This window comes from Amphibalanus amphitrite, unplaced genomic scaffold (genome assembly GCF_019059575.1).
Source record: "Amphibalanus amphitrite isolate SeventyFive unplaced genomic scaffold, NRLGWU_Aamphi_draft 002466F_arrow, whole genome shotgun sequence".
NCBI lineage: Eukaryota > Metazoa > Arthropoda > Thecostraca > Balanomorpha > Balanidae > Amphibalanus > Amphibalanus amphitrite.
Window position 1 is genome coordinate 17,772 of NW_024883901.1, and position 25,231 is coordinate 43,002.

The window sequence follows — 25,231 nt, forward strand, 5'->3', positions numbered from 1 at the left end:
GATGGAGATCGGTGATTTGCCGAGTATGCGCACGCCGCACACCTCAGTACTGTCGTCTGAGGGGGCGAGTGGGCGTCCGGTCAGGGGGGTGAATGGGATTCCACCACGGACGTAAATTGCTACGTCTCCGCCCTTCACGGTCGCCGCACCTAGTTGTCTGCCGCGTTCTCTTTTCGTGACTACCGGGGGTTGGTAGCCCGGGATGCGGACGACGTTCTTGGAGGAGAGCTGGACCTCTTGTATGGCCACCACGTCCGCGCTGACCGACGGGAGCCAGCTTTGGAGTTCCGGGATTTTGGTCCGGAGCCCCTCAGCGTTCCAACCAACTATGTGGAGGAGACTACGCTGCGCTCGGTTGCGACGATGGCGACGGTTTCTTGCTCTCCTTCGATGCTGTCCTCTTCGGGCCCCCCGGTCGTCACCCCCTCCGTCGGTGCTCTCGGAGGGGGGCGCGGCCGTAGGGCTACTCATTCAGCAGGTCCGGCCGCGTGCGACGCGGCTCTGGACCTGCAGTGGGCATACGCAGCCCCGGCGCGTGAAGAGCAGTAGAGGAGAAGAAGGGGCGCGGAGCGGCGCCAGGCGACGGGGAGCCGCCAGCAGGACCCTCTCGAAGAGGGCAGTTTGGGTCCGTTTGGTTTCCTCCGCTGGTCGCCCCAGCGGGGGCGGGCACGAGGCCCACACCTCCCACCGCGTGAAGGCGGACCCATCCGGGAGGCTGAGAAGAGCCGCTGCTCGATGATCGTGCAGGCTCCTGCATTGAGGCCGGTGTTCGATTCACTTGTGTCAAAACTGAGCGCTTTCACTCAATCCTTCAACTCTCACTAATCGAGGCATTCTAGTACAGCGTTTGCTGCGGCCTGTCAATTTGAGCCTGGCTAGCGAAAAATGTTCTGAAATGGCTTAGCAAAACACAACTTACCTTTTCACGTGCACGTCTTCTCCCTGACATCAGGAAGACACGGAGACCTGCCCTGTGGCCGTACACTGGCAGTGTCCCCCTGCGCATCAGTAACCGGGGATACATGAGCAGAGTAAATGCGTACCTATTACAAACGGATCACAATACTCAGCGAAGAAAATTCCTGATACGCATTTATTTGCTCATGTAACCCCGGTAGGTGCTAGCAATCTTGTGACCCTTCCCCTGCCATCGTAATACGAGAGAAGAGCTGAAGTTGCACGCCTGGCAGCGAGCTACCGTCACCGAACAAAATAAGCTAAACTACGCTGAACGGCCATTGGGTGAATCACGCATTGCGTCACAGCGGGTTTGCGGCGAGAAACACTGTGGTTATGAAACAAATAGGAAGTCATCTATCATTCACTTCAACGTGTTACAGCTCAAATATGACAATGCTTGGAAGGGCGCGACACATATCTGAATGCCCGTTCACAATATACGTTTGGTCAATATGTACCAAGTATGACCCCATTGAGCTACCTCTAAATATAAATATTTTTTGATAAAATTTCATACATATCATTTTTTCGTGAGGTAGAACAATATGGCTACCCGTCCCAGTCGAAATTAAAAAAGTCGAAATTAAGTGCCACCCTAATATATATATATATTTGTATATTTCGGCAGGATATCTTCTTGAATACAAGTTTTATTAAAAATGACCGCGTTTTTTGCCTTTTCACGTTTCTTTTGAAGCTTTTCTATCGTTCTTATGAGTGTTTTTTGCTCAGACGTCAGATCAAAGATAAGATTACCAAGTGACATTTATATGCATAATTCGACGTTTCAAATAGACACCGCTATCCATTTTCAAGATAACATGGTTCGCTCGATGCTACGTTTGCAAGCTTCGGTTTGCAATACATAAATGACAATAATAAAATGCAAGTTTGCGCGAGCCTAATTTCCTAAATATCTTACATCATATAAACATTCAATGGACGACAATCACATAAATCGCACCGCTGCAGCACAGTAAGTTGTCTGCTCTAACCCATGTTCTCATGCTGCTACACTTCCCCAGAGTAAAAGATTGGAATACTGTTGGACCTGTTTGTTAAGCGTTGGTCGCTTTTCATGTATGTGTAGTGCTTCTAACACTGCTAATTTTCGCTTATCGTGACATGATGTGATGATGGTGGTGTTCTCTGTCAGGTGTTGTCTTGTAAGTGTTGAGCCGTGTTTCTCATGCATGTGTTCTTTTGGTGCTCCATCTCTTAAATGCATAGTGAGTCTTCTAGAGAGCGAAGTTGTAGTGACACCAATATAGGTTTCTTTACGAAGCCTGCAATCTTCGTGAGGACATGTGAATTGATACACTACATTGGTGCACTTCAACTTATCTCTGCTAGAGTTGATGTTGTTTTTCATGACAAGGCTACGTGTTTTCATGTTTTGGTAAAAGATGACCAGTTGTAGTTTTTGGTTGTCTTGTACACACTTAACATTTTTCTTTACAATGTGCTTAATGACTGTTTCGTCAACCTTGTGGGACGTATTCATGAAGTTTCGATAAAACAATGTAAGATGCGTCTCTGACTGTGTGCCAGCACCCACTGCGTCACTACGATCCATGTGTTTTTCCAGTTGCGCCTTGATCTCAGCATCTACTGCCCTATTTGAATAGCCGTTGTTGACTAAGATTTGTTTGACTCTTGTGAATTCAGAGTGCATCAGGTCATAGGTAGATGAAACCTTAATAGCCCTCCTTACAAATGCTTTGATGACACTCTTTTTATACTTATCAGGGCACTCGCTTTTTGCACTCATGACCTGACCTGTGTTTGTAGGCTTGCGAAAAACACTTGTTGTGAACTTATTTTCCTCCACAGTAACGCTAACGTCTAAAAAGGCTAACGTTTTGTCGATACTTTTCTCAAAAGTGTACCGGAGTACAGAGTTCGCTTCAAACTTCATGAATACGTCCCACAAGGTTGACGAAACAGTCATTATGCACATTGTAAAGAAAAATGTTAAGTGTGTACAAGACAACCAAAAACTACAACTGGTCATCTTTTACCAAAACATGAAAACACGTAGCCTTGTCATGAAAAACAACATCAACTCTAGCAGAGATAAGTTGAAGTGCACCAATGTAGTGTATCAATTCACATGTCCTCACGAAGATTGCAGGCTTCGTAAAGAAACCTATATTGGTGTCACTACAACTTCGCTCTCTAGAAGACTCACTATGCATTTAAGAGATGGAGCACCAAAAGAACACATGCATGAGAAACACGGCTCAACACTTACAAGACAACACCTGACAGAGAACACCACCATCATCACATCATGTCACGATAAGCGAAAATTAGCAGTGTTAGAAGCACTACACATACATGAAAAGCGACCAACGCTTAACAAACAGGTCCAACAGTATTCCAATCTTTTACTCTGGGGAAGTGTAGCAGCATGAGAACATGGGTTAGAGCAGACAACTTACTGTGCTGCAGCGGTGCGATTTATGTGATTGTCGTCCATTGAATGTTTGTATCGACCCCCACCGGACACGATTTGGTAGCCGAAGTCTGTGACGTCAGCCGGGCGTGAAGTTTTCCCTTCACCATAGGCTTCACACACAAACCGGCCGAAGTTCATGCCAGGATAGCCCGGCTTGAAAGTGCAAAAATGATTAAATTTTGCCCTCAATAGATTCATTGCTTCATTTTATAACTAAAAACGTCCGTTATTAGGACTCAATGAAGGTAAAAAGTACTCAAAATCGAAGTTCAAGAAGATGCTGTCCGAGCACAATCTGGTAACATCACGTGACCTCTTTTAAGCAGAATGTATATAATTCAAGGATGTTATTACACGATTGCTGCCTAAAACATCATAAATAATACGCTTGTAACATTTATTGCTTCTGTTTAAGTCATAACATTGCAAAACGCAAAGTTTATCATGGAAGTCACGTGACCAAAGGTATAGCAGGGGTTGGGACAAGCACTCAAAGGATTTCAAGTTTTTTTAATTAAATTATATAAGTTTCATGATGAAATTGAAAGAATGTATTTTTTCCTAATGAAATACAAATTTCCGTATGTAAAATATTTTCCTTATGGGCGAAATTCTCCATATAAGAAATGTCAGTGACGTCACCAGGGCTTTACTGGGCTTTACTCAAAACATCGGACCTACCTGTTTCTTATAGGTATCTTGGTTTGTATGATGTAAGATATTTAGGAAATTAGGCTCGCGCAAACTTGCATTTTATTATTGTCATTTATGTATTGCAAACCGAAGCTTGCAAACGTAGCATCGAGCGAACCATGTTATCTTGAAAATGGATAGCGGTGTCTATTTGAAACGTCGAATTATGCATATAAATGTCACTTGGTAATCTTATCTTTGATCTGACGTCTGAGCAAAAAACACTCATAAGAACGATAGAAAAGCTTCAAAAGAAACGTGAAAAGGCAAAAAACGCGGTCATTTTTAATAAAACATATATATATATATATATATATATATATATATATATATATATATATATATATATATATATATATATATATATATATATATATATATATATATATATATATATATATATATATATATATATATATATATATATATATATATATATATATATATATATATATATATATATATATATATATATATATAGTTAACAGACCAATGCCGATAATAAAATAGAGAACAGACTCGTTTATGACGTTTCGATATATGTATATGCTTATATCTTCGTCAGAATAATAAATCGGCGTATCGTTCACACTTTTCGACAATAATGGCACACAAACACGATCGTGTTTGTCTCTCTCTCTCTCTCTCTCTCTCTCTCTCTCTCTCTCTCTCTCTCTCTCTCTCTCTCTCTCTCTCTCTCTCTCTCTCTCTTTCTCTCTCTCTCTTTCTCTCTCTCTCTCCCCTCTCTCTCTCTCTCTCTCTCTCTCTCTCTCTCTCTCTCTCTCTCTCTCTCTCTCTCTCTCTCTCTCTCTCTCTCTCTCTCTCTCTCTCTCTCTATATATATATATATATATATATATAAATGGGTGTGTTTGAGAAAGTTGACCAGGCATGTCGTATTACAGGAAAGCGACCGTTTGAAGGAGGAAGACTTGTTTAAACACCTGCAAGACCTGAAGCGGCCCAGCAACGCCATGAAAAAACTGAAATGTATCGGCGGGACGCTGAAGCTGGACATTGCGCCATGTCCGGACGAGGTCAAGCACTGTCTGACACCAGAGCTGGCCAAACTGCGACCGTACCCGGGTAGGTGGGCGGCCTAGGATGGTCCTTTTTTCGAAAATCGTGTTTGAATACCTTCAATCGGTGCCATTTAACGAAAAAAAACATGTCTTTCAAAATTTCAGATCCCTACTTCAATATTTAGTGGTAGCTCAACGTTCGTTCGTTCGTTCGTCGATGTTCGCTCAATGTCCGTTTCGTCGATCAATGTTCGTTCCCTCTTCCTCAGGTGTAACGATGTCTACGACGTGAACTTCTGGGTGCATGGTGTCCCCCAGTGATTAACTCCTTGGTTCCGTTCCCAGTAGCGGCGGAATACCTTCAATTAAGGGGGGGGGGGGCAGTGCCGACTTTTGGTCCCATTCTTTCCATGCAGCGCCCATAGGGCTAATGTTAAAATGGCAAAATCAAGGGGGCATAGTGCCCTGGTGCCCCCCCCCCCTCCGTTCCACCGCCCATGTATGCAAGCTCCCATCCCGCGGCCAATCTCTCGCCTTCTTCCTCCACCGCCACCAAATCCTTAAGAAAACGGTCCCGGGGAGGCGGCCAACCAGACGTTAGAGAAGGTACAGGGTGTCCCAGAATTGACCGAAGACTTATTTTCTGGCCAAAAGTATGATTGCGCTCGATTCTAATGAGATAGTAGCATCATACGTTTGTAAGACATCCCTCAGCTATCGAGCTTGGAGACCGTATGCTGTTGATGACCGGTCTCGACTCGAGTCAATTATTATCCAGAGTCAGCAAATAGGAGTCCCTTTCCGTTTTTAGACATAGGCCGCCAAAAGGCAAGCATGGTGAATCAAGTGCAGTTCTGAACTTTGTAAACGGACTTTCGGCGTGGTTCTTGATGGAGAGCTCCGGCAGCTCATTTGCAAGCAGGTAGGGGTGAGCAAATCGCAGTTATATCAGCGAGCGAAGCCAGAGAGAGCGAGAGATAAGATGGTTGACAAGCCTGGGCGCGGCCAAATCGGAGCATGCACCTGTCGTCAAGCTGGTGGTTGCCATGACATGGTCAACAAACGTCAGCGATCTACCTGCAATCCAGCTAAACGACTGATCAGGGCTAGCTACAAAACATCAGTCTACTTCTCACCCCTATCGTCGATAAAATTTTGGAATTTGGGGCCTCTGAAATGGAAAATATGCCAAAACTAACGAAAGAGCAGCGCAAATCGCTGCAATTTAGCCAAAAAGCCTATTATTTTTAACAAAAAAGTGAGCTAAAGCACATTTTGTGGCAGTACGAATATCCAGTTGAGGTACTGTGCCCTTTGCACCACCAAAAAAGTCGTGTGTGGACGTCAGATGGCCACAGCGCTACAACAGCGGAGACGGCCAGGCACCCGTCGAAAATTAAAGCGTGAGACATTTTGAGCCACGGTGCACTCATTCAGTTTCATGTGTTGCTCCAAACACGACTGTTAAGTGTTAACTGAGAGTATCACTGCGGTTATATTATAACTAGCATTACAAAAAAAACTGGTTGTCGTCAAACGATTGGCCATGAACGGGTTTGTTTTGGAAACCAAATCTGCGGGAAGCCAAAGGTCGCGCCATGTACATGCCTAAATAGTAATACCACGGAAAACTTCTTACTTTGTGACGTTACGACTTATAAAGAAGCAATGACTTTAGTTCGCCTTCTGAGGCCTGTTTCACTAACAAATAAAGTTTGTAATTACAAAGAAAAAACTTGAGTTTAAAAGAAATAATTACCAACATTTGAAATTTGGATTTCACGAAACCTCCGAGCATGAATTTTGAGTTTACAGTTTACCAACTTTTTTACAAGAAAAAAAGTTTGTAAGAAACATCGAAATCGCAAACTTTCTGTTTCACGAAGACCACAAACTTGAAAGAAAACGTTGTACTTACAAACCCGAAATTCCAGTGGCCCTGACGTTCGGAATTTTGTTACTTTTGTGTAATACTGCAAAGCAATCAATTATTTTAAACAAATATGCTATGCTGAGTCCATAACATATATGCCCTTTTTTACTTAGCACAATACCTACGAACCAGCTACGAGCAATAAATAAATATCGTCATGTTTTGTCATTCGCGCGCCATAATTGCATTCAACTGTCTTCTGCTGTCAAATGTTTTGTGTGTTGTTTTCTTTTAACCCGCGCCCCGTTTTGGGCTCTGCCGAGCAACCCGTTGGGGGGGGGGGGCATTTTGGCCCCCCCCCCCCTAAGATCTCGAGAACCACGCAACCTAGTGACAAGCGGCAAACGGTGTTGGATAGCCCTATCAGGGAACTACCTTGTGACCCAATTTTATTCACCTAGGTCAAACCGATGACGTTACAGGTCAGGTCAAAGGTCCAATTTTCACCGTTTACAGGCATTTCAAGAAATGCGTTTTAAAATCGAGTAAAATGCATTTCATTGAAAATCATCGATGGGGAAATGTTCTTCAAACACATATTTTGCTAGTTGAGGTCACTGATACCAGGTCAGGTCACAGAGGTCAGGTCACTGGGGGTTCACAATATGAAAGTGTCGTGTGATACGTGTTTTATGGTCCATTTTACATGACAAATGCGATTATGTGGGTCAGGCAGCCTTTGGGGCCAGCTTAGGTCACGTTCTGGTCAAGGTCAGGTCAAGTTCAGGTCAAATTTCAAAGTTGATATTTTTGCATAAAATGGGTATCGAATCGACGCAGCTCGTCACGGGGAGTTCAATGGTGGTCTTTGTTTTGCCGTACGAGGTCTAGAATCGCTAAAAAATGAGTTCAAAAATTTGACATCATCATTTTTGAACAGTTTTTTCGCTATAACTTGGCCAAAAAACGAGATATCGATCTGAAATTTGGCATGTATATAGAAGAGCGCAGGGACTATCACATATATTCCGGTTTTTTCGAAATTTTGAAAATTTTTGATTTTTTTAATTTTTTCTAAAAAAACAATTTTTTGATTTTGTTTTTGTCAAAAACCCAAAATTTTGAAAATCCGAGATAGCAGTTTTGTAGCGCCGCTTTTTGTCTACTAGACCATATAAAGAACTTTGAAATTACTTGATAACTGTAGATTTGGTGAGCGTTTAAAGATTGCATGTTTTTTTTGCTCATTTTTGCTCGAACATGACCTCAGTTTGACCTCAATAACTCCTGACCTAAGGTGACCTAAGACTTGAAATTTGGTGTTAAGGTGTCAAATTGATGCCCGGGAAGGTACTGAAAATTTGGCGGCGCTGCGCGCGGCCGTTTTCTTGCTATTCAGGAAAAACCACAGGGGGGGGGCCAAAATGCCCCCCAACGGGGCGAGGGTAATAGGATATTGTGAACTATCATTTACACCATTTTGCATCAGCCTTATTATTTATAATTTATTTATGCAATTTTTGACATGAATACTAGACATGATAAAAAGAAGCAATATCTGTAACATGTTATAGTTCTTGATTAAAAACAATTTTACTGTTTACAAGTTTATTTGCTAACTCTTTTTAGCGGAGGTACCGCTGGTGGTGAAGTTTAGTGAAATCCGATTTTACATAGTTTGCAAAAATACTTATGAATTGTAAAGTTCAAACACTTGCAATCGCAAGTTTTTAGTGAAACAGGCCTCTGATAGTGGTATTTTGCATCGTTTATTTCGAGCTATTAATGATGCTTTCGTCAATCGTGTTTCCCATACCTGCTACATTGCATGATTAAATCGAGACATCCAGGCATTTAAACGGCACGTGCACTGTACCACACTTTTCAAAGTTTAATGCAATGCTTTAATATTACAAGCCGTGTGGTTCAAGGGGTGTGGTTAAACACGTTGAACCACACGGCTGCTGACGTCACTATCATATAGTTGTGAGCTTTTTGGCAGGTATGGGAAACACCTTCCAGCCCTAAGGCCGGGAATTCAATAAATGTCACCTCGCTTTTTTAGCAAAATCACCTCGGGCCTAACGGCCCTCGGTAGCAAAACCTCGGTGACATTTATTGAATCATCCCGGCCCCGGGCAGGAATATATTTACCTGCCTATACTATCGTCCAGCCCCCGTTCACGAGCTTCAGAATTCCTTTACCGTGACGTCATCACGGCGCATGAATTTTCCTTCACCCATAGAAATGCATGCAAAGCATGGTGTGTTTCAGGCGGGCTAAGGAGAAATGTAAGGCCTACATGTGTTCAAAAGACGTACCACTAAGCCAATGGATTCGTCTCATTACGATAAATGGGGTTGAAATCAAAACATTCGGCCTATATTTATCTAAAATGGGCCAATCAAATGGTCCCTGCAACTCATAATGAAGGATTTCCTCTGCGTTGAAAAATTTGTTTCAAGTGTTTTTTCATCAGCGACAGGGGAAATCCTTCATAATTGCTACCAGATTACTACCATATTCCCTCGCATTTCTGTTGCGCATTGCCTCACAAATCAGAGTTTTGTGAAGTTTATATTAATTTAATTGTCATATTTTGACTGATTTTGGCGATTTTCAATTATTTCAACGCAGCATGGATCAGATAGCTCTCATAGTTTGCTGAAGAATGTGGCTTTTGCTTGGTTATTTTCAAGTTATCTGTGAATTGGTGCGCCGTGATCGTAGCATTATACAAATTATATCAACTTTAAAAATTGAATCAACTTTTGAAGTGAAGTTCACATGAAAAATCAAAAGTTCAAGCATAATAATTGTTTAAACATAATGATGCAACATGTGTCTCCCAGATGGAACTTATATTTCCATTGAAAACTGAAAATGGAAAACAGAAGATGGATCTGCGGAGTTACTGAGATCACAAGGTGCTCTTGATTGTTGGTAATAGAAGATGTTGAGAGAACTTGTGAATCTGCATACCAGTCCTGACTTGCTTGATTGTTTAACACTATTTTAATTCTCATAATTGTGTAATGTGTAGTGACTGTGCACACTGCGCAGCACATGTGCGCAGAAATGTGCAGGTGGCTGGTAGGTGGGTTCAACTCCGGAGATGCGAATTTGGATGTCAGTTATAAAATTAATGGTTATGCCTTGTAGAGTAAGCTCTGCTGTTTTTTGTAATTGTCTTTTTTATAATTGTAACCTACAATGCTGTTAGTTTCATTTTTATTAAAATGCTCGACCAGAATTTGCACTTGTTCATGCGTGAATGGCTAAGTTTGGGGTGTTTATTCAACCCTGACTGCTCAAGCTTTTCAAAAGCACATGACACAGCACGGCTAGATCAGCTGGTACCTACCTGTTCACTTTTTGTTTTTGGTGGTGATGTGTTTGCTGTTTGTCTTTTGCAAGGTGGTCAATGAAATAAAATAATGCATTATTTTGGAATGTTTCCTTGACAGAAGCCAGGAGCCGGATTGATGTGTGCTGGTGAATGAGATGGTTCAAAAGCATTATCTGATGTTATTCAATGTGCATAAGCCATAACATCCCTTTCATACGCTGAAGTTTTAATAGCTTCTCAGTCTCTGTCATTTTCCTGAAATATTGGTGTAGATAAGAGATATCAGTACCTTCTCAGAGGTACCTGCATTCTGCTGGATGAATATTTAATTGGTTGGACGAAATGGACAGGTAGCCTTATGATAATGTAATGTGAAATCTTATTTCTATAAATCTTTGAAAATGAATTTCTAATTATTCATATGTGCATACTTTTTTGATGACTAAGAAAGTTTTCCACAAGAGTAGAAAATGTGGGAAAGTCTATCAAATCACACATTCTGAAGGCTCAGTGCTGACAGAATGCTGCCTCAAAGAATAACTGACTTGCTGGGTTACGAATATTTCTTTATTTTAATTTTCAAATGTAATGTTCAATACATTGCAGTGAAATAACAAAATAGTGCAGTAAAATAGTATTGGCGACGATCAAACAACACGTGCGCCATTGATGTCTGCAAAAATTGCTACCAGATTGCTACCAAATCCGTGACGTAGCTACGGCGCCTTTATTTCCCTAGTGAACCAACCTGAGTAGTAAAGTAATCTTGCTATCGTCTACCAATCTGCCATGTGTCCTACCTATTCGCGCCCAGCCAGCAAATCGGAGCTTTCCCCGTACGGGGAAGGCCTGTGGTGAGCTTGGGGCAGGCTCGGGGAAACCCCAACCGTTCTCCTGGGGAAAACGGAGCGTTCGCTTGGGATTTGAGACACTTTGTACGGGGAACTTTATGCGGGATTCGTACGGGGAAACGGTATAACTGCCCAAGCGTTCCCCAAACGTCCCCCAAGCTACCCCCGCGCCGACTATGGTTAAAACCCGTTGTTAAGGTCGGTTCCCCGTACGGGGCTTTCGAACATTTTCCCCAAGAAGATCCTGTGCGAGCCCCGCACATTCCCCCACCCGGCTATACGGGTTTATGCTTACTGGAGACCTTCCCCGATCGGGGAAACCGTGATTTTCCCCTAACGTTCCAAGACCTTTCCCCCGCGCGAACCCCGGCCGTTCCCCGACTTGGCAATGGCCCCACTGCCTTGTCTGCTTTTTTCCCCGTACGGAGAAGCCAGTAAAAACCGCACTGGGAAACATATCCGGGTCCCATTAAAATTGACAATGACTATTTATTTTGTCCGTAAACATACAAATATTTGTATACACATACTTGTATAAATACAAACAAAATTGTCCACTTGTTTCCCCGCAATAGGGAAATGATAAAACCACACAGGAAAATAATTAGAACCAATCCATTTGGCTATGCCTGTTTATTTCCAGACTTTCAGGACGCTTCAGCGACTAGATCACTACACAACAGTCGGCCAAGCATGGTATGTACCACCACAGCCTATACTATTTTTATGTGGAGTCCTTCATTTGATGAAAGGTTAACATAGGTACTTGATATACTCGTTACAAATCAAGACAAACACTAAAAAGGTTATTATTCACTTAAAATACATTGTGAACGCTTAGCAGGTGGCAAACATGACATACAGCAGCAGCACAGCAGTGACAAACAACAGGTGACGAACACGAGCACTGGTAACCGGTCTAACCCCAGTTCTAACACGTCGAACCCCAGTTTTTCCTCTGCAGTAGGAGTCTGTTCAGCAGATTGAGTACGACGGCTTTGCTGTAGTCTCCCTACAGCTGGTCCCGCCTTCCGATCAGTAGTGCCCTGGATCCACAACTCGAGTCTTCCTTCTGGCTGTTTCAGACACATCTCAGCGGTCAGCTGCCGCTGAGAGCCACCTTGCTATGATCTATGTCCCAGCGCATCTCCAGGAATTCTGCGGCTGTGGACAAAAACAAAAATATGTGCACTTGTAGGTATATCAATCAGGTTTTACAGCTAGCTACTACATGAAATGTCCTTATATGGAAACGTCAGCTTACGCTGAAACATGTTGAATGCCATTTTATAAAATTACACTTATTTATAACTTTTTTCCACGAAAAGTGCTTAAAAATTGAATGTGATATACTTAGAATAATTAATTAAATCCGGAAATAAAATTCAATAATTAGATTTGTACTTCTAAACATTTCTCATTCCAGGAAAAGTCATTAGGTAATAAATGTTTTACGTCTATATTACGCCTTACGAAGTTCCTCGCGAAAGCACTTGACAGATAAATGAACGCCGTTTGACAATTAAAATCGGTTGCTATATAGTTTTTCAAGATAACAATCCCTTTCACAAGCAGAGCTGTCTAGTAGAGCCGCTGAAACAGGCTCTTCCCGAAGACAGAAAATGGAATGCGAGAGCCTATTCAAATGCATGTTATTTATTACAATCGCGTCAATGGGGTTGGGAACTCGATTTTTTAAGAATGCATGAAAATGATCAAACTATTTTCACAGAATTTATGGTGCATACCATTGCCTCATAAAATCAATAAGCTGAGAGAAATGGGGGAAGAAAGATAGGAAACTTGTTTTGAAAAGTTCTTGAAAAAAGATGCTCTTGATGCTGTTACGTCACATGTCACCTTCTGCGGTTGACAAATAATGGCGCATCTGGCGCACCACAGATTACATGTTATATCAATGGGTGAAAGATGTTGTTTGCTTCACTCTGCCATTCGCGCTGTTTTTAACTTTAAATTATGCTAAAACATTTACGGATGAAATGTTCAGTGTCAAAAATTGATGTGTCTGCCGTGTACTATATTCCCACTTAACATGAGCGCGTGATAAACATTTTATGTACCTCGAATTTTCAAATGATAAAGATGATGAATCGGAGGATGCTGAAAAGCAAAAGCTCATTCCAATATTTGGACTACTTTACGATTAAAATGTTTACATTCCTGTCATCTTATTGATCATTTATTTGTTCTTTTTTATGAAAATAACTTAAGGCGTTGAGAACCGAGGTAATTTCTATCTACCGTGCCTTAACTTGCCAGCAACAGCAATCTATCTACGCCCTACGGTGGCAAGGGAGACTGTGAAAGAAGCGTAAGATGGATTCTAAACAATTCTTTTGTGATATACTGAAGGGCAAAGTACAGAGAAGAGCGTACAAGTCCTGTTTTGTGCCAGGCTGTTGCAGTAGCACTTATGAAACTCCGAAAACGATCTTCGTTCATGTCCCGAACAACATTACCCTGAGGAGATGATCGTCTGCAATAGCAGGAAGAGCTGATGCAAGTACTTTGAAATCCACTATCAAGTCGGTGCTATTGTTGTAATGATCACTGTGAGGTGAGATATTTTGTGCAAGGGCTGAGTGTAATGCCCAGGAAATGACCTCCATTCGCCCCCTGACCGGTCAGGGTTATTAAATTTGAGTGGATGGCGGTCCGTTTGGGGTTCAGATGTCAATTGTATTTTGTTACTGTCAAACAATACATGTTATGCTGGCAGCGAATGTGTGTAACGTCGTTTTTCGAAACAGAAGTTAGAACTGTAACGGCAGAGTGCTTGCTGGTCTCATCGTAAGTATTGTAAGTGTTGTAAGCAAAAGCATTGTCAATATTGTAAGCATTGTGAGCATTGATGTATGGTAGATATCACCTCACATGATCTCGGCTCAGATAACCCTCTCCGGTGTCCCTGTCAGTAAATGGCACCTGGATCATTACAGATAAGATAATTTGTCATAATTCTTAAAGAATTGGGTGGTTTTGACTCGTTTACTCGAGGTGCAGGTCGCATTTCAATACTTTTCCATAGGCTTGCAATGTAAAGGTCACGACTCTGACCTAACCTCAGGTCACAGATCAAAAATTCTGAGATATACAAACGACACATACTGCAGGTACTGTTTTGAAGACTTGATGAAAGGAAATAACTTCGTGAAAAACTCAAGCTCTGACGTGTTTGCAAACTTTTCTGAGGTGGGGTCAACAAACCCGCTCTGGTTACCTGACCTGACCTGACCCGGCATTTTTTTTTTTTTTGCTGAGATGTGCGCAATGAGCATTTAGGAAAAGTCACCAAATATGAGCTGAATGTCTCGCGGCGTTTGGCAATTGTACAAGACAATCCTGAAAGGTCTCCCCGTCCGAAATAGGGTTAATGTGTAGGTATATGAAGAGTTGCAGATGCCAAACATACCCAGATCTAAGACTGCAGCTCCCAGCGCCGCTGCAACGTTTTTAAAACAAACATACATAGGACATACAAACATGTTTATTTGCATCTGTTTTGGATAATAGCAACTCATGGCGCCATCACCCGCGATAACTGTTAGGATTTGATATATATTTTTATTTAGGCCATTAGTTTGGCTGTAATGTTTATTAATATTAGTTGGGCGGAGTTTGGTAGTTTTTTATTTAACTTGTGGTATGTTGTGCTGATTGCGGGTTGTTCAAACCTTTCAAATGTAAGGACCTTATTGAACTCAACCCTACCCCTACACTACCCTACATACGACTGGACGCTTTCCAAGCCCACAAGCATCACGACGCCGAGATGGAATGTAGCCGAGAAATCACCCTCGTCATCTGCTCTAGAGCTAATCGTGTGGGGCGGCGTGTGGGGCGCCGCTTAGCCTATGGGGGTGCACTTCTAGTGGATGGGGGACGGGGGTGCACCTGCACCCCTTTCATATGGAAAGTTACTTCCCTGATTACAGCTCCCCGTATTGCACCTAATCAGGGAACGGCCAGCAAACGAAGGAACTATTTCTGGATGACAGGCGAATAACCGCTCACGCAAGGAGCGGAGCTCCGCCCCGTCCAAAGTGGCCAACAAAGCAGAGACAGAGGCAGCATCACATCTTCCATCAAAGAACTGGTTTCTGGCTTGGAAGATGAGCTCCATCTTTGCATCCGAGTCGGTGCTGTCAAGAATCAGCTGGTCTAATGGAGTGAGAGTAGTGAGACGACTAGCTATTGTATCAGAGCTGCCTGGTCTTCGTAGCATTTGCACCGATTCTTCTCGATCGGACTCTGAATTCTGTCCCTCCTGCGTATTACTTGAGGCATTGCTATGTAGCTAAGTCTTTGGCAGAGTTTCATTATCCATGCTTTGCAAACAGTGCCATAACAACACAGTTAATTAATCACCAAGCTTCTTTGCAAGTTCCAATACAGTTGAATCGCACGCGATTTGAGTGCAAAAATCAAGAAAAGTGCCAACTTGTTCCCGTAAAATATTTTGAATATTGACCTAAAAAAATGAGTAATTTCCAGATAAAATAACAGCGAAATCAGTTTTCGCTTGCCAATAAAACTCACAGATATTGAAGCTCCATTATTAAAGGAACATTTTAGTATATGCCATTCTTGATAAAACTTCTTAGCCACGCAATACCAGCGCAAAATAAAGAGACACTGAAAACACGACCAATCACTCCGATTTACCATAGGAAAATACATTGAAAATGTATGTCTCAACTGCGCCAAATATACAGACAGTTATATACCTACATGTGACGTCATGATTAGCCCGACCAATCAGAAGCAAGTTGTTTTCAGCCACAAATAATTAATTTCTGAACTAACTAGGCATTTTTTTAACAAAGTGATTTTAAATTAAATCATTAAAATTCTGAGCTTTTTTATTTTACCAAAACATACAGAGCATGCAGATAGGTCCCAACCCTATTGTTCGCACATCCCTGTAAGTGGTTGATGCGATCGTGATTTCATGTGTTTAAAGGGATTATCAGGGTTTAAAAATTGAAAGGAATCGGCATAAATTTCCAATCAATGAACTCCCCAGACTCTGCCGATTCTAAAGATATGCATGAAATGTAAATCGGTACCAAAATTTGCGAGATATAGCCGTTTCAAAATCGACAAAATTGTACTTACTCACGCAAAACAAGTACTTGGGCGGCCAAGTTGGCCCATCGCTAAAATGTAAACAAAGAGCAGCCTTGGGAAATTTCGCCAAGGCCGCCTCACCGCACTGGCGATTTCCACAAGATTGTTTTGTTTTTGTCTGTTGTTTTTAGGGCCTTGCAACAAGATTTCAGTGCTTGGCATTGGATTTGGATATGAACAAATCGAAGATTTGCTTTTCAATAAGACAGCAAGAGTTATCAACATTGCCAAAGTTATTATATGGGTGTGATTTGAATAGCTTGTTTGCTGATCATCAAAATCTTGATGTTAATATCATTTAAATGTCAACAATTTTCAAGGATAAATTGGAGTGTTTTATTTCAATAAATTGAAATGTAAGTGCATCAGGCACAAGAGCTAAGTTTCAATCTGATTATTTTGTCAAGAGTGGTGAATCTAATGTAACGTCTTGCGAGAAAGCTTACCTAAGTGACTGAAGAAAGCGCTACAGTTTTTCAAAATCAATGTTGATCTGTTTTTTCGAACAACAGGTTGTACAACATGATGTGACATGACCTCTGTGCCCTGTACGTCACCCCTGCTGCTGCAGCAGAGCCCCAGCTTCAACTATAGTTTGTTATGGGTGGGCTCTCCGTGAACGTCTTGGTGCGTTTCTACATATTGTTGCTGTGAAAGGACTGTACATGAAAAAAATATGTAACTTGGTATGTTTTTTATTGCCCTGGTACCTACTTAATGTATATTTTTGTTGTTTATGAGTGATAAATGAATATATTTTGAGGAAAATTGAGTCATTTCAGTTTTAGTTTGTGGAACGGAACAGAAGAAGCTGATGAGTGTGGATCATGCTTCAATTGAGAGAATCATCCTCAGTTATCTACATATAAGCATGCTTTGTAAGCTCCTTGCATTTTGCCAGCTTCTACTTGCTAGTCAAAGTTTAAGAAGGGTTAGGGAGAACAATTGGTACACATGCCACCATGTGCAATCACCAAACGAATGAACGTGAGGGCCAAGTCCTCCACACAGCATGGATACTTATAGGTACTGCACTAATGTATAATGTTCATTATGTTCATATTAGCAACTCACCCAGGCAGCCTGCCTTGTGGTATTTCTGAGTTTAAGATTTTGCAAGACTCACACTAATCAATAAGGTAAATTATATTGATATGTATGGATGAACAATGTGCAAAGGGGTCGCACGTGCCTGCTCAGTGCTCAGCCATGGATGCACGTGCCTTCTCAACAATGGTCGTGCTTGCAGACATCTCCAGGGACGAACAATGTGCAAAGGGGGGGGGGGGGCGGGGGGGGCGTGCCTCCGCGGCCGCCTGTTGGCTCAGCCGCTGCTGCTGCTTGGCGCCGCTGCTGAGCGCTGCCGGATACGCCGCTCGCTGCCGGAGCTGCCGGAACAGTCACCGGAGCTGCCGCCCGCTGCCGGAGCTGCGGGAGCCGGGCCCGCCGCCCATCTGTCAGGACCGCCGACGGCAGCACGCCCGTCTGTCAGGGTCTGTCAGTGCCGGCAGTGGACGCGCGCGGGTGCGGGCCGGGTACGGACGCGCGCGGGTGCGCGCCAGGTACGGGTGCGCGCCGGCTATGGACGCGCGCGGGTGCGCGCCGGCTATGGACGCGCGCGCGCTTGCGTGCCGACGATGGGCGCGCGCGCGCGCTTGCGTGCCGACGATGGGCGCGCGCGCGCGCTTGCGTACCGACGATGGGCGCGCGCGTGTATGCCGACCATGGCTGCCGCCCGCTGCCGGAGCTGCGGGAGCCGGGCCCGCCGCCCATCTGTCAGGACCGCCGACGGCAGCACGCCCGTCGGTCAGGGTCTGTCAGTGCCGGCTGTGGACGCGCGCGGGTGCGCGCCGGGTACGGACGCGGCGTTCTCGCCGGGTAAGGACGCGGCGCGCGCGCCGGCTATGGACGCGCGCGCGCTTGCGTGCCGACGATGGGCGCGCGCGCGTGCATGCCGGCCATGGCCGCGCGCGTGCGCCCCAGCCATGGACGCGCGCTAATGCGCGCCGGCGATGGGCACGCACGTGCCTGCTCGGCAATGGATGAGCGACGAGCGTGCCTTCTCGGAAATGAGTATACATGCAGACATCTTCATGGATGGACGCTTTCAATATGTTCAATGTGTTGAGACGGATCTGAGTAAATTGGAGAGAAACTAGGATAGTTTTAGTCCTGCTCAACTGGTTCTGCCAATAAGTACAAACACCACCTTGCTGCCAACTGCTTACCAAATACCGCATCTGTTGTACGTACCCTTGCATGATGCATATGTACATAGGTACAGAAACAATTACAGTCTGTTGAAATTTGAAAACATGCACTGCTGAGCACTGTGGATGAATCTGTATGAACCGTGTGGCCCAGCGAAACCTTCTGGACCAGGTCATAATTGACAGTGAATTAGTAATCAATCCTTGCGAAGAGAAAATAGATGATTGTGCCTTAGATGAGCATAATGAAGAAGCGTTCCTGAAGTTGAGTTAGTGGCTTTCCATCATCCATGCCAGATGGCCAAAACACATCATTTCAATACTGTCCCAAAAATATATTTCAAAACACTTATTGCATGGCTATACACACCAGCTTACTCAGTCACCACACTCAAACCAAGGCCATATAAGGGTAGTAGTATAGCTCAAACACAGTCTACTGATACAAACGTCACTGGTCTCAAGTCTGTGCTCAATGCACCAGCTGTACACTACTCACAATACGTAAGGACTCAACGTCAGCCACCAATTTTCTACATCAAATTCACATCAGGTTTTCAATGTAACAATGTATGTGCCACTTCTGTACTTTGTGCTACAAACACAGAATAAATGATATCAGTCAGCAATGCATTGCTCATTGTCAGCCAGTCTGCAAAGTCAGTCCGCAGGCTTTGCAAGTAAGTGCAAAGTCTGCGGAGATCGGTTGCTTTACACACCACCAATATCATGCTGCAATGTGCTCAAAATATGCCCATACACCAACAACAAAGCACAACCATGAAGCACCACTGATAACACCTAACCTCAAAGCACACAACATGATAATTTATTTATTTTGAGTACCTACAGAAACAGAATGTCTCAAGGCCACTCGTGCTCACTCCGAAATCTGCCAGTCGCTCAGCCTTGAACATTGACATTATTTCATCTGAAATCTATTTTCTTCACTTGATCAAAGTTGATCTGCGTCATACATCTTACAACGGATGTCTCGAATTATTGGTAACGTTCAGCACTTAGCATTAACATTACAAATGATAGGTAACTTTGGTTCAACGTTCCATCCAAGCTTCTTCATTGCTGGAGCTATATCACTTTCAAGTTTTATTGCTTGAACTAAGACATTCTTGAATTACACTCGGGATGAGCTTAGTTTGAAAGCACACAGCATAATTTTTTAATTATTTTGATTTTTGATAACCCACAGGATATCTAGAAGCTACACGCACTGGCTACAAAGCCCACAAGTCTTGAACATTCGAATATGAATAGGAACAGCTTTGTTTCGCACAGATTTCGCACATGGCGGGATGGCGCCATTCCGTCCAACTCATACAGCCTCAGAAATTACAACAACACACTCAACTTACGGAATATCCGTCAAACAAATCTTATTTACGACGACACGAGCCAATGCTAACAACGCTTGCCAGTTGCGCTAGAGATATTGGAGTGGAGACGTCAGAGAAAAAAGTCTTTAGATTTCTCCCATTTCCCCACGTAACGTTGAACGGCCGTTGCGGCCTTATCTGGTATGCGACGGCCTTATCTGGCATAAAAAAATATCTCTAGAAGTCTCTAGCTAGTGTTAAGCCTATGGACTTATAGGGAAATGTATCCGAGTACTTGGTACTGCCTCCTCCAGGTACTGGCTGGCAGACGGATCAACTTTGGAGGCCCACCATTTGGAAATTAGGCAATTTTGAGACGAATGACTTCGGATTGGGGCCTCAGCCACCTTCTTCTACACGTTTCACTGAGTATCTCCGAAATTTCGGAAAAAACCCTGATAATACCTTTAATTAATGGGCTCTCGCATGAGATTTTCTGGCTGTAGAAAGAGTGTGTCTCAGCCTTTAGACTTGGGTGAAGGACAGGTTGTTCAACAGCTCTAAGCTAGCCCCCACCCCCATAAACTGCTTACCATCTTCGCCTGGAAGTCGCTCTTCGGTTGCTCATGCGAGCAATTACGCATTAACTCCACGCCGGGTTCATACTGCTGTTGTGGGTTCTGCCAAGTCCCGTCGGAAACCTTCCGGTCGTAACCGGCAGACGTCCCTCTAGAACAGAAGCAGATGAAGGATTAGGCTGATGACATTATATTGTCCGGGCAATTTAAGGATAATCTCAGACGGAGGTTGATGACCTTAGTCATTTTTACGTCATATTCTGCATATCCTAGACAGTTATCAAGATATTGTGTGTATCGAAAGCTTTGTCTTTTACAATAAACTTGATTTAGTATCGTCATTTTATATCTGTCATGGATTCGTTACAATTAAGTGCTTTAGTTCCTTACCAACACAGCATAGCTTCCTCGTCGAGCTGCGTCCTCCGTTGTTGCCGAGTCCAGCTTCTCACGCACTGACCCCAGCGGCCAGCGGTAGATCACGACTTTGAGCACAGGTCAGTCAAGCGGTCACCACATCTCGCCGTTCACCGTCTTCGTTCACAGCTCTGTAGTGTCGCCGCACTCTTCAGTGCCAACCATGGTCTGACCTGGAGCGGTACCTAGCCCACGGCTTGCTCACACAACCGCGCGGCGCAGTGACTCTGGACCGACTTCCCCCGCTCGTCCCGTCTGACACGTCGGCACGGCCCCATTCACGATGACAGATGGCGACAGGAGACGCCCCTCAACCAGATGTGCGGACGGAACCGACGGCGGCCGGTCGTTGCTACCCCTCCCTCCCCTCCCCTCGCTGCGTTGAGGCGACACATGTATGTCGTAGGCAGTGTGTTGTTGAAATTTTGATGCTTTTGTAATTTCAATGCGATGAGTGATGACAGAAGAAAGAAAACGTAATGTTTATGCCACAGCAGTGCGAGAAGAAACAAAGATCCTGAAAGTTGTCAAAGTTGTTTTTACCTCATGAAATAAGGGCACCAACGTTCGTTCAAAATAATGACGTGTGCGTGTCCTCATCCTCACGGCTTAGCAGGCCCCGTAAACCAAGACGGCTTTACCTCTCTTTTAGGTCGAAAATTACATACATCAAATGCCTCAATCAAATGTCTGCGAATAACCGTTTTCATGATAGGTAACTGGTACACAATTGGTAGGCATTTGGTCCAGATGCGGTGCCGATTTGATCAATTATATCAGACATTATTTTCGATTAAAACACTGAAATAAATAGGTATATGATATAAAGATATGAAAAAGAAATTTGGTGCAAATTTGGTCAGGTTTGATGCATTCGCCAGATCACCTGTCATGAAAACGATTATAAAAAAATTATATCGTTATAGGTATCGTTTTATCGTTATATCGTTATAAAATCGTTATATCGCTAATTTTTTTATTAATCTCCCTTCAATCGATGCATGAACCTATAGCTCTAGAACTGCTCCTAAGACTGCTTTTAGCATTCCCAAGATGCATTTTTCTTTATTGAATACTTGTGGAATTACATGCTGGAAGTCGATCTCAAAACGTCCTACTGGCGGTTGGGATTCGTCTGGGGATTAAGTGTAAAATCCCGAGCGGGGAATTTCAACAGTTCCCCTACTTTTCCCCAATCAAACTGTTCTTGAAAATGGGTCGGGGATAACGCACCCTTCCCCGTTCGGGGAATCTGATCTTTTACCCGACCGAACCCCAACAGTGGGGTTTGATTGGGGAATGCTGCTCTTTCCCCGTACGGGGATCGGTGTAATTTCCCCATGTCTTTTGAACATATTACCAATACAGTCGGGGAAGGGATGGGGAACACGGACCGTTCCCCGATCCGATAGGGGAATTGTACGTTCTCCCCAAGCTTTCCCCAACACTGTCCCCGCACTTTCCCCAACCGAATTGCTGGCTGGGGATCTGCATTGCAACTTGTGTATGTAGTTGGGAGCCGGTGGCTGGTGTGCGCGCTCGGGCCCCGCCGCTCGCCGCTGTCCTCACAACCGTTCAACACGCCCACTGGCAACACGCTTCTTTCGACCTCCAAATGTCTACGACACTTGAGTCATCATTCAAACTCATGTTTTGTGGACTTGCCGCTAGTGTGATGTTATTTTTTGTGTTTTCTTAACTGAATTCGGCCTTTCTGCCGTCCGTGTGCCCCTGGTATGGCTTGCTTTGCTGTGTGTACCTGGCTGCCACGTGCTGGCAGTGTTCCGACCCGTTGTGGGCCGCGGCCGGCCCGCTGACCGCTCCCCGGCACCTCGGCAGATGACAAGGCGCGGCCCTGCAAAGAACTGCTCGAGTTCCCCCCTGAGGAAGTGTACGAGCCGCACTACTTGTACAGAAACCTCTTGTTCGTCTCGCCCAAGACGGTCAACTTTGTCAACTATCCCAACAAGCCTGGTAAGCGCAGCGCATCCCGGTCGTAATTCGGCGGCTCATTGCAGTCGCACTATTGGCTTTTGTTTTGTTTTGTTTGCGCGGAGGTGTGGCTGGCCAGACATACTCGTGTGGCTGTGGCGTGGCTTCTTTTGCACGTCTCAATGCCCCACATTTGTAATGTTTTTAGTGTCGATTTGAACTTGTTGCTTGCTCTAAGGTGTGAACATGGATGAAGTATTCCTGGATAGGACACTCCCTATTCCCCAACGCTAGCGCCGGCGACCAAGCGGCCGCCCTGGTGGCGGAGCGCCGAAACATCGGCGCGAAGTGCACCTGCGGCCGCCGCGTCCGTGCCGAAAACGCGGTAATGGAGAGCGAAATTAGTGAGCTTTAGCTCGTAAGACACGATTTCAAACCATGTAATCATATTTTTATCCCTTTCTAATAATTTTTATGGCTTTATTTAATCACTATCACATACGGAACCATTAGACACGATCCGCCCATAGCACACAATGCTAAATGGCGCCTACGCCCTCGCCGTCGTGCGTGGTCGGAAAATCGGCGGAGTGTCCCATCCAGGAATACCTAATCCATGGTGTGACAGTATCACAGGCGCCTATTGCGCCCGGCGGCGCTGGCTGGCCGCCGAGCCGACTGACCGGGGTGCCGCCTTGTTGGTTCGACAGGCATTTCGGCCCGCAACATCACTGTGCGCGTCCAGTTTCTGAACGGCGAGGGCAAGGAGTCGGCGCTGCCGGTCATCTTTGGCCGCTCCTCGATGCCGGAGCTCGTCAGTGAGGCCTACACCGCCATCAGCTACCACTCAAAGTCAGTGAGGTCTACACCGCCATCAGCTACCACTCAGTCAGTGAGGCCTACACCGCCATCAGCTACCACTCAAAGTCAGTCAGCGAAGCCTACACTCCCATCAACTACCACTCAAAGCGTATGACATGGAGACATTGAGACAAATGTATATTTTTAGCAGTGGCGCAGCCAGAACTCTGGCGACGGGGGTGAGAGATGTTCGCGATGGGCCCCCAGTAGAGTTCTGCACGGCTGCAATTTTCCACAGCCTAGCCGCCCCACAGCCGCAGCCGCCCACAACCGTGGCAAACTGTGGGCAGCCAGCCCTCAGCCGGCCGTGGATACTTTAAATGAAATGCAACCAAATTGTATATAATAAGTTATTTTTAGTTAAAACATATAGCCAAAAGCACATTGCAATGGGCTATAGATTCTCAAGCTCATGAAGCATGCCCACACAAGTCCTTGCAAGGGGTTAAGAAAGATGGGTAGGTACTAGGTACCTACATGAACAGAAAACATAAACAACGAACCAGAATAGAAGCAGTGTAGACATCTAATGCCAAATCCTGAAGCATGGTTGTGGGACAGATCACAGAACAACAGACCCAGATACTTATCATTATCAATGTTATGGAAAATGAAACTGAAGTTGATGAACTGTCAAACAGTGATTGTCCTGATAGTCAAAACTCTTGCTTCTTTCTTACCTTGCATATTTTCTGGGGTGTGATATGCCAGGCTTGAAGCAGCCTTTTCAGCATGTCTCAAACTAATTTGATATGCAAGGCATCAAAACACTAGTGAGCATCCAAGAAAGAAAAACATTTATCTATTTTAATTTTTCCAATTTGACCCCGCGTTCGATGTCTCTCGGACGACGAAGTTTCTACGTCGTCCGAGTCATCGAACACGGGGTGATTTTCATTTTCCTTCAATCTGTGCTGAAATCACCAAGGATGTGCGAGCCACAATTGCCTCTTTCAATCTAAAATTTTATTTGAGTTTTTAATGACGTCAGTATCAAAGAAGTGTCAATTATTTTTGTGTTTCTACAAATAGCGCCATTAAAAATTAAAAATGTTTTATAATAAGATTATACAGTTGAAAATTTGCTGTCAAAGATTCAGTATCAAATTTTGACATTTTTAGAAAAAGACGTCATTTTATTAGTAAAGTCAACGGCTCGCGTAAGAAATATCGTGTTCAAGGGTTTCAACGTCATGTGAAGTAACCGTACGTAAGGTTTATGCTCCCTTATATTCTAATTCCATTGGCTTTGTTGATCAGCATTTTCTGTTAGCGTTCACTCACAACCAGTTAGAACATAAAAGCGCCAGTTTTATATTATGTAATTGGACTTGCCGAAAATCCAGAAATACATCTAATAGTTATTTTAGATTTTTATGAAGCTTTTACCTGCCTTTACTTAGGCGTTATTTCTTTTTTATTACCTGAAAGAATTATTGAACGTTTGTCTTCAATAGCTGTAAGGTGCTCTCCTAATGACCAGGTGAGATTGATTTGAAAGGGATGTGACAAATGCACATGGTGTATTTTCTGAAGCT

General features: G+C 44.0%; 1 protein-coding gene and 1 long non-coding RNA gene across 2 annotated transcripts; one reads left to right on the forward strand and one right to left on the reverse strand.

The window, feature by feature from the left end:
• Positions 1-5,021: 5,021 nt before the first annotated feature.
• On the forward strand, positions 5,022-23,684 carry LOC122377029 (dedicator of cytokinesis protein 8-like; the record flags this gene model as incomplete). The annotated part of the gene is made up of 3 exons (XM_043356997.1): positions 5,022-5,200; positions 22,740-22,874; positions 23,543-23,684. Coding segments are annotated over exons 1-3 (389 nt in total), but the record flags the coding sequence as incomplete, so codon positions are not given.
• Positions 11,686-21,157, reverse strand: LOC122377028. Its single transcript, XR_006255745.1, has 3 exons — positions 20,874-21,157; positions 20,499-20,634; positions 11,686-12,374 (listed from the first exon to the last, which is right to left on the reverse strand). It is a non-coding gene; the product is annotated as an uncharacterized LOC122377028 (long non-coding RNA).
• Positions 23,685-25,231: the final 1,547 nt, after the last annotated feature.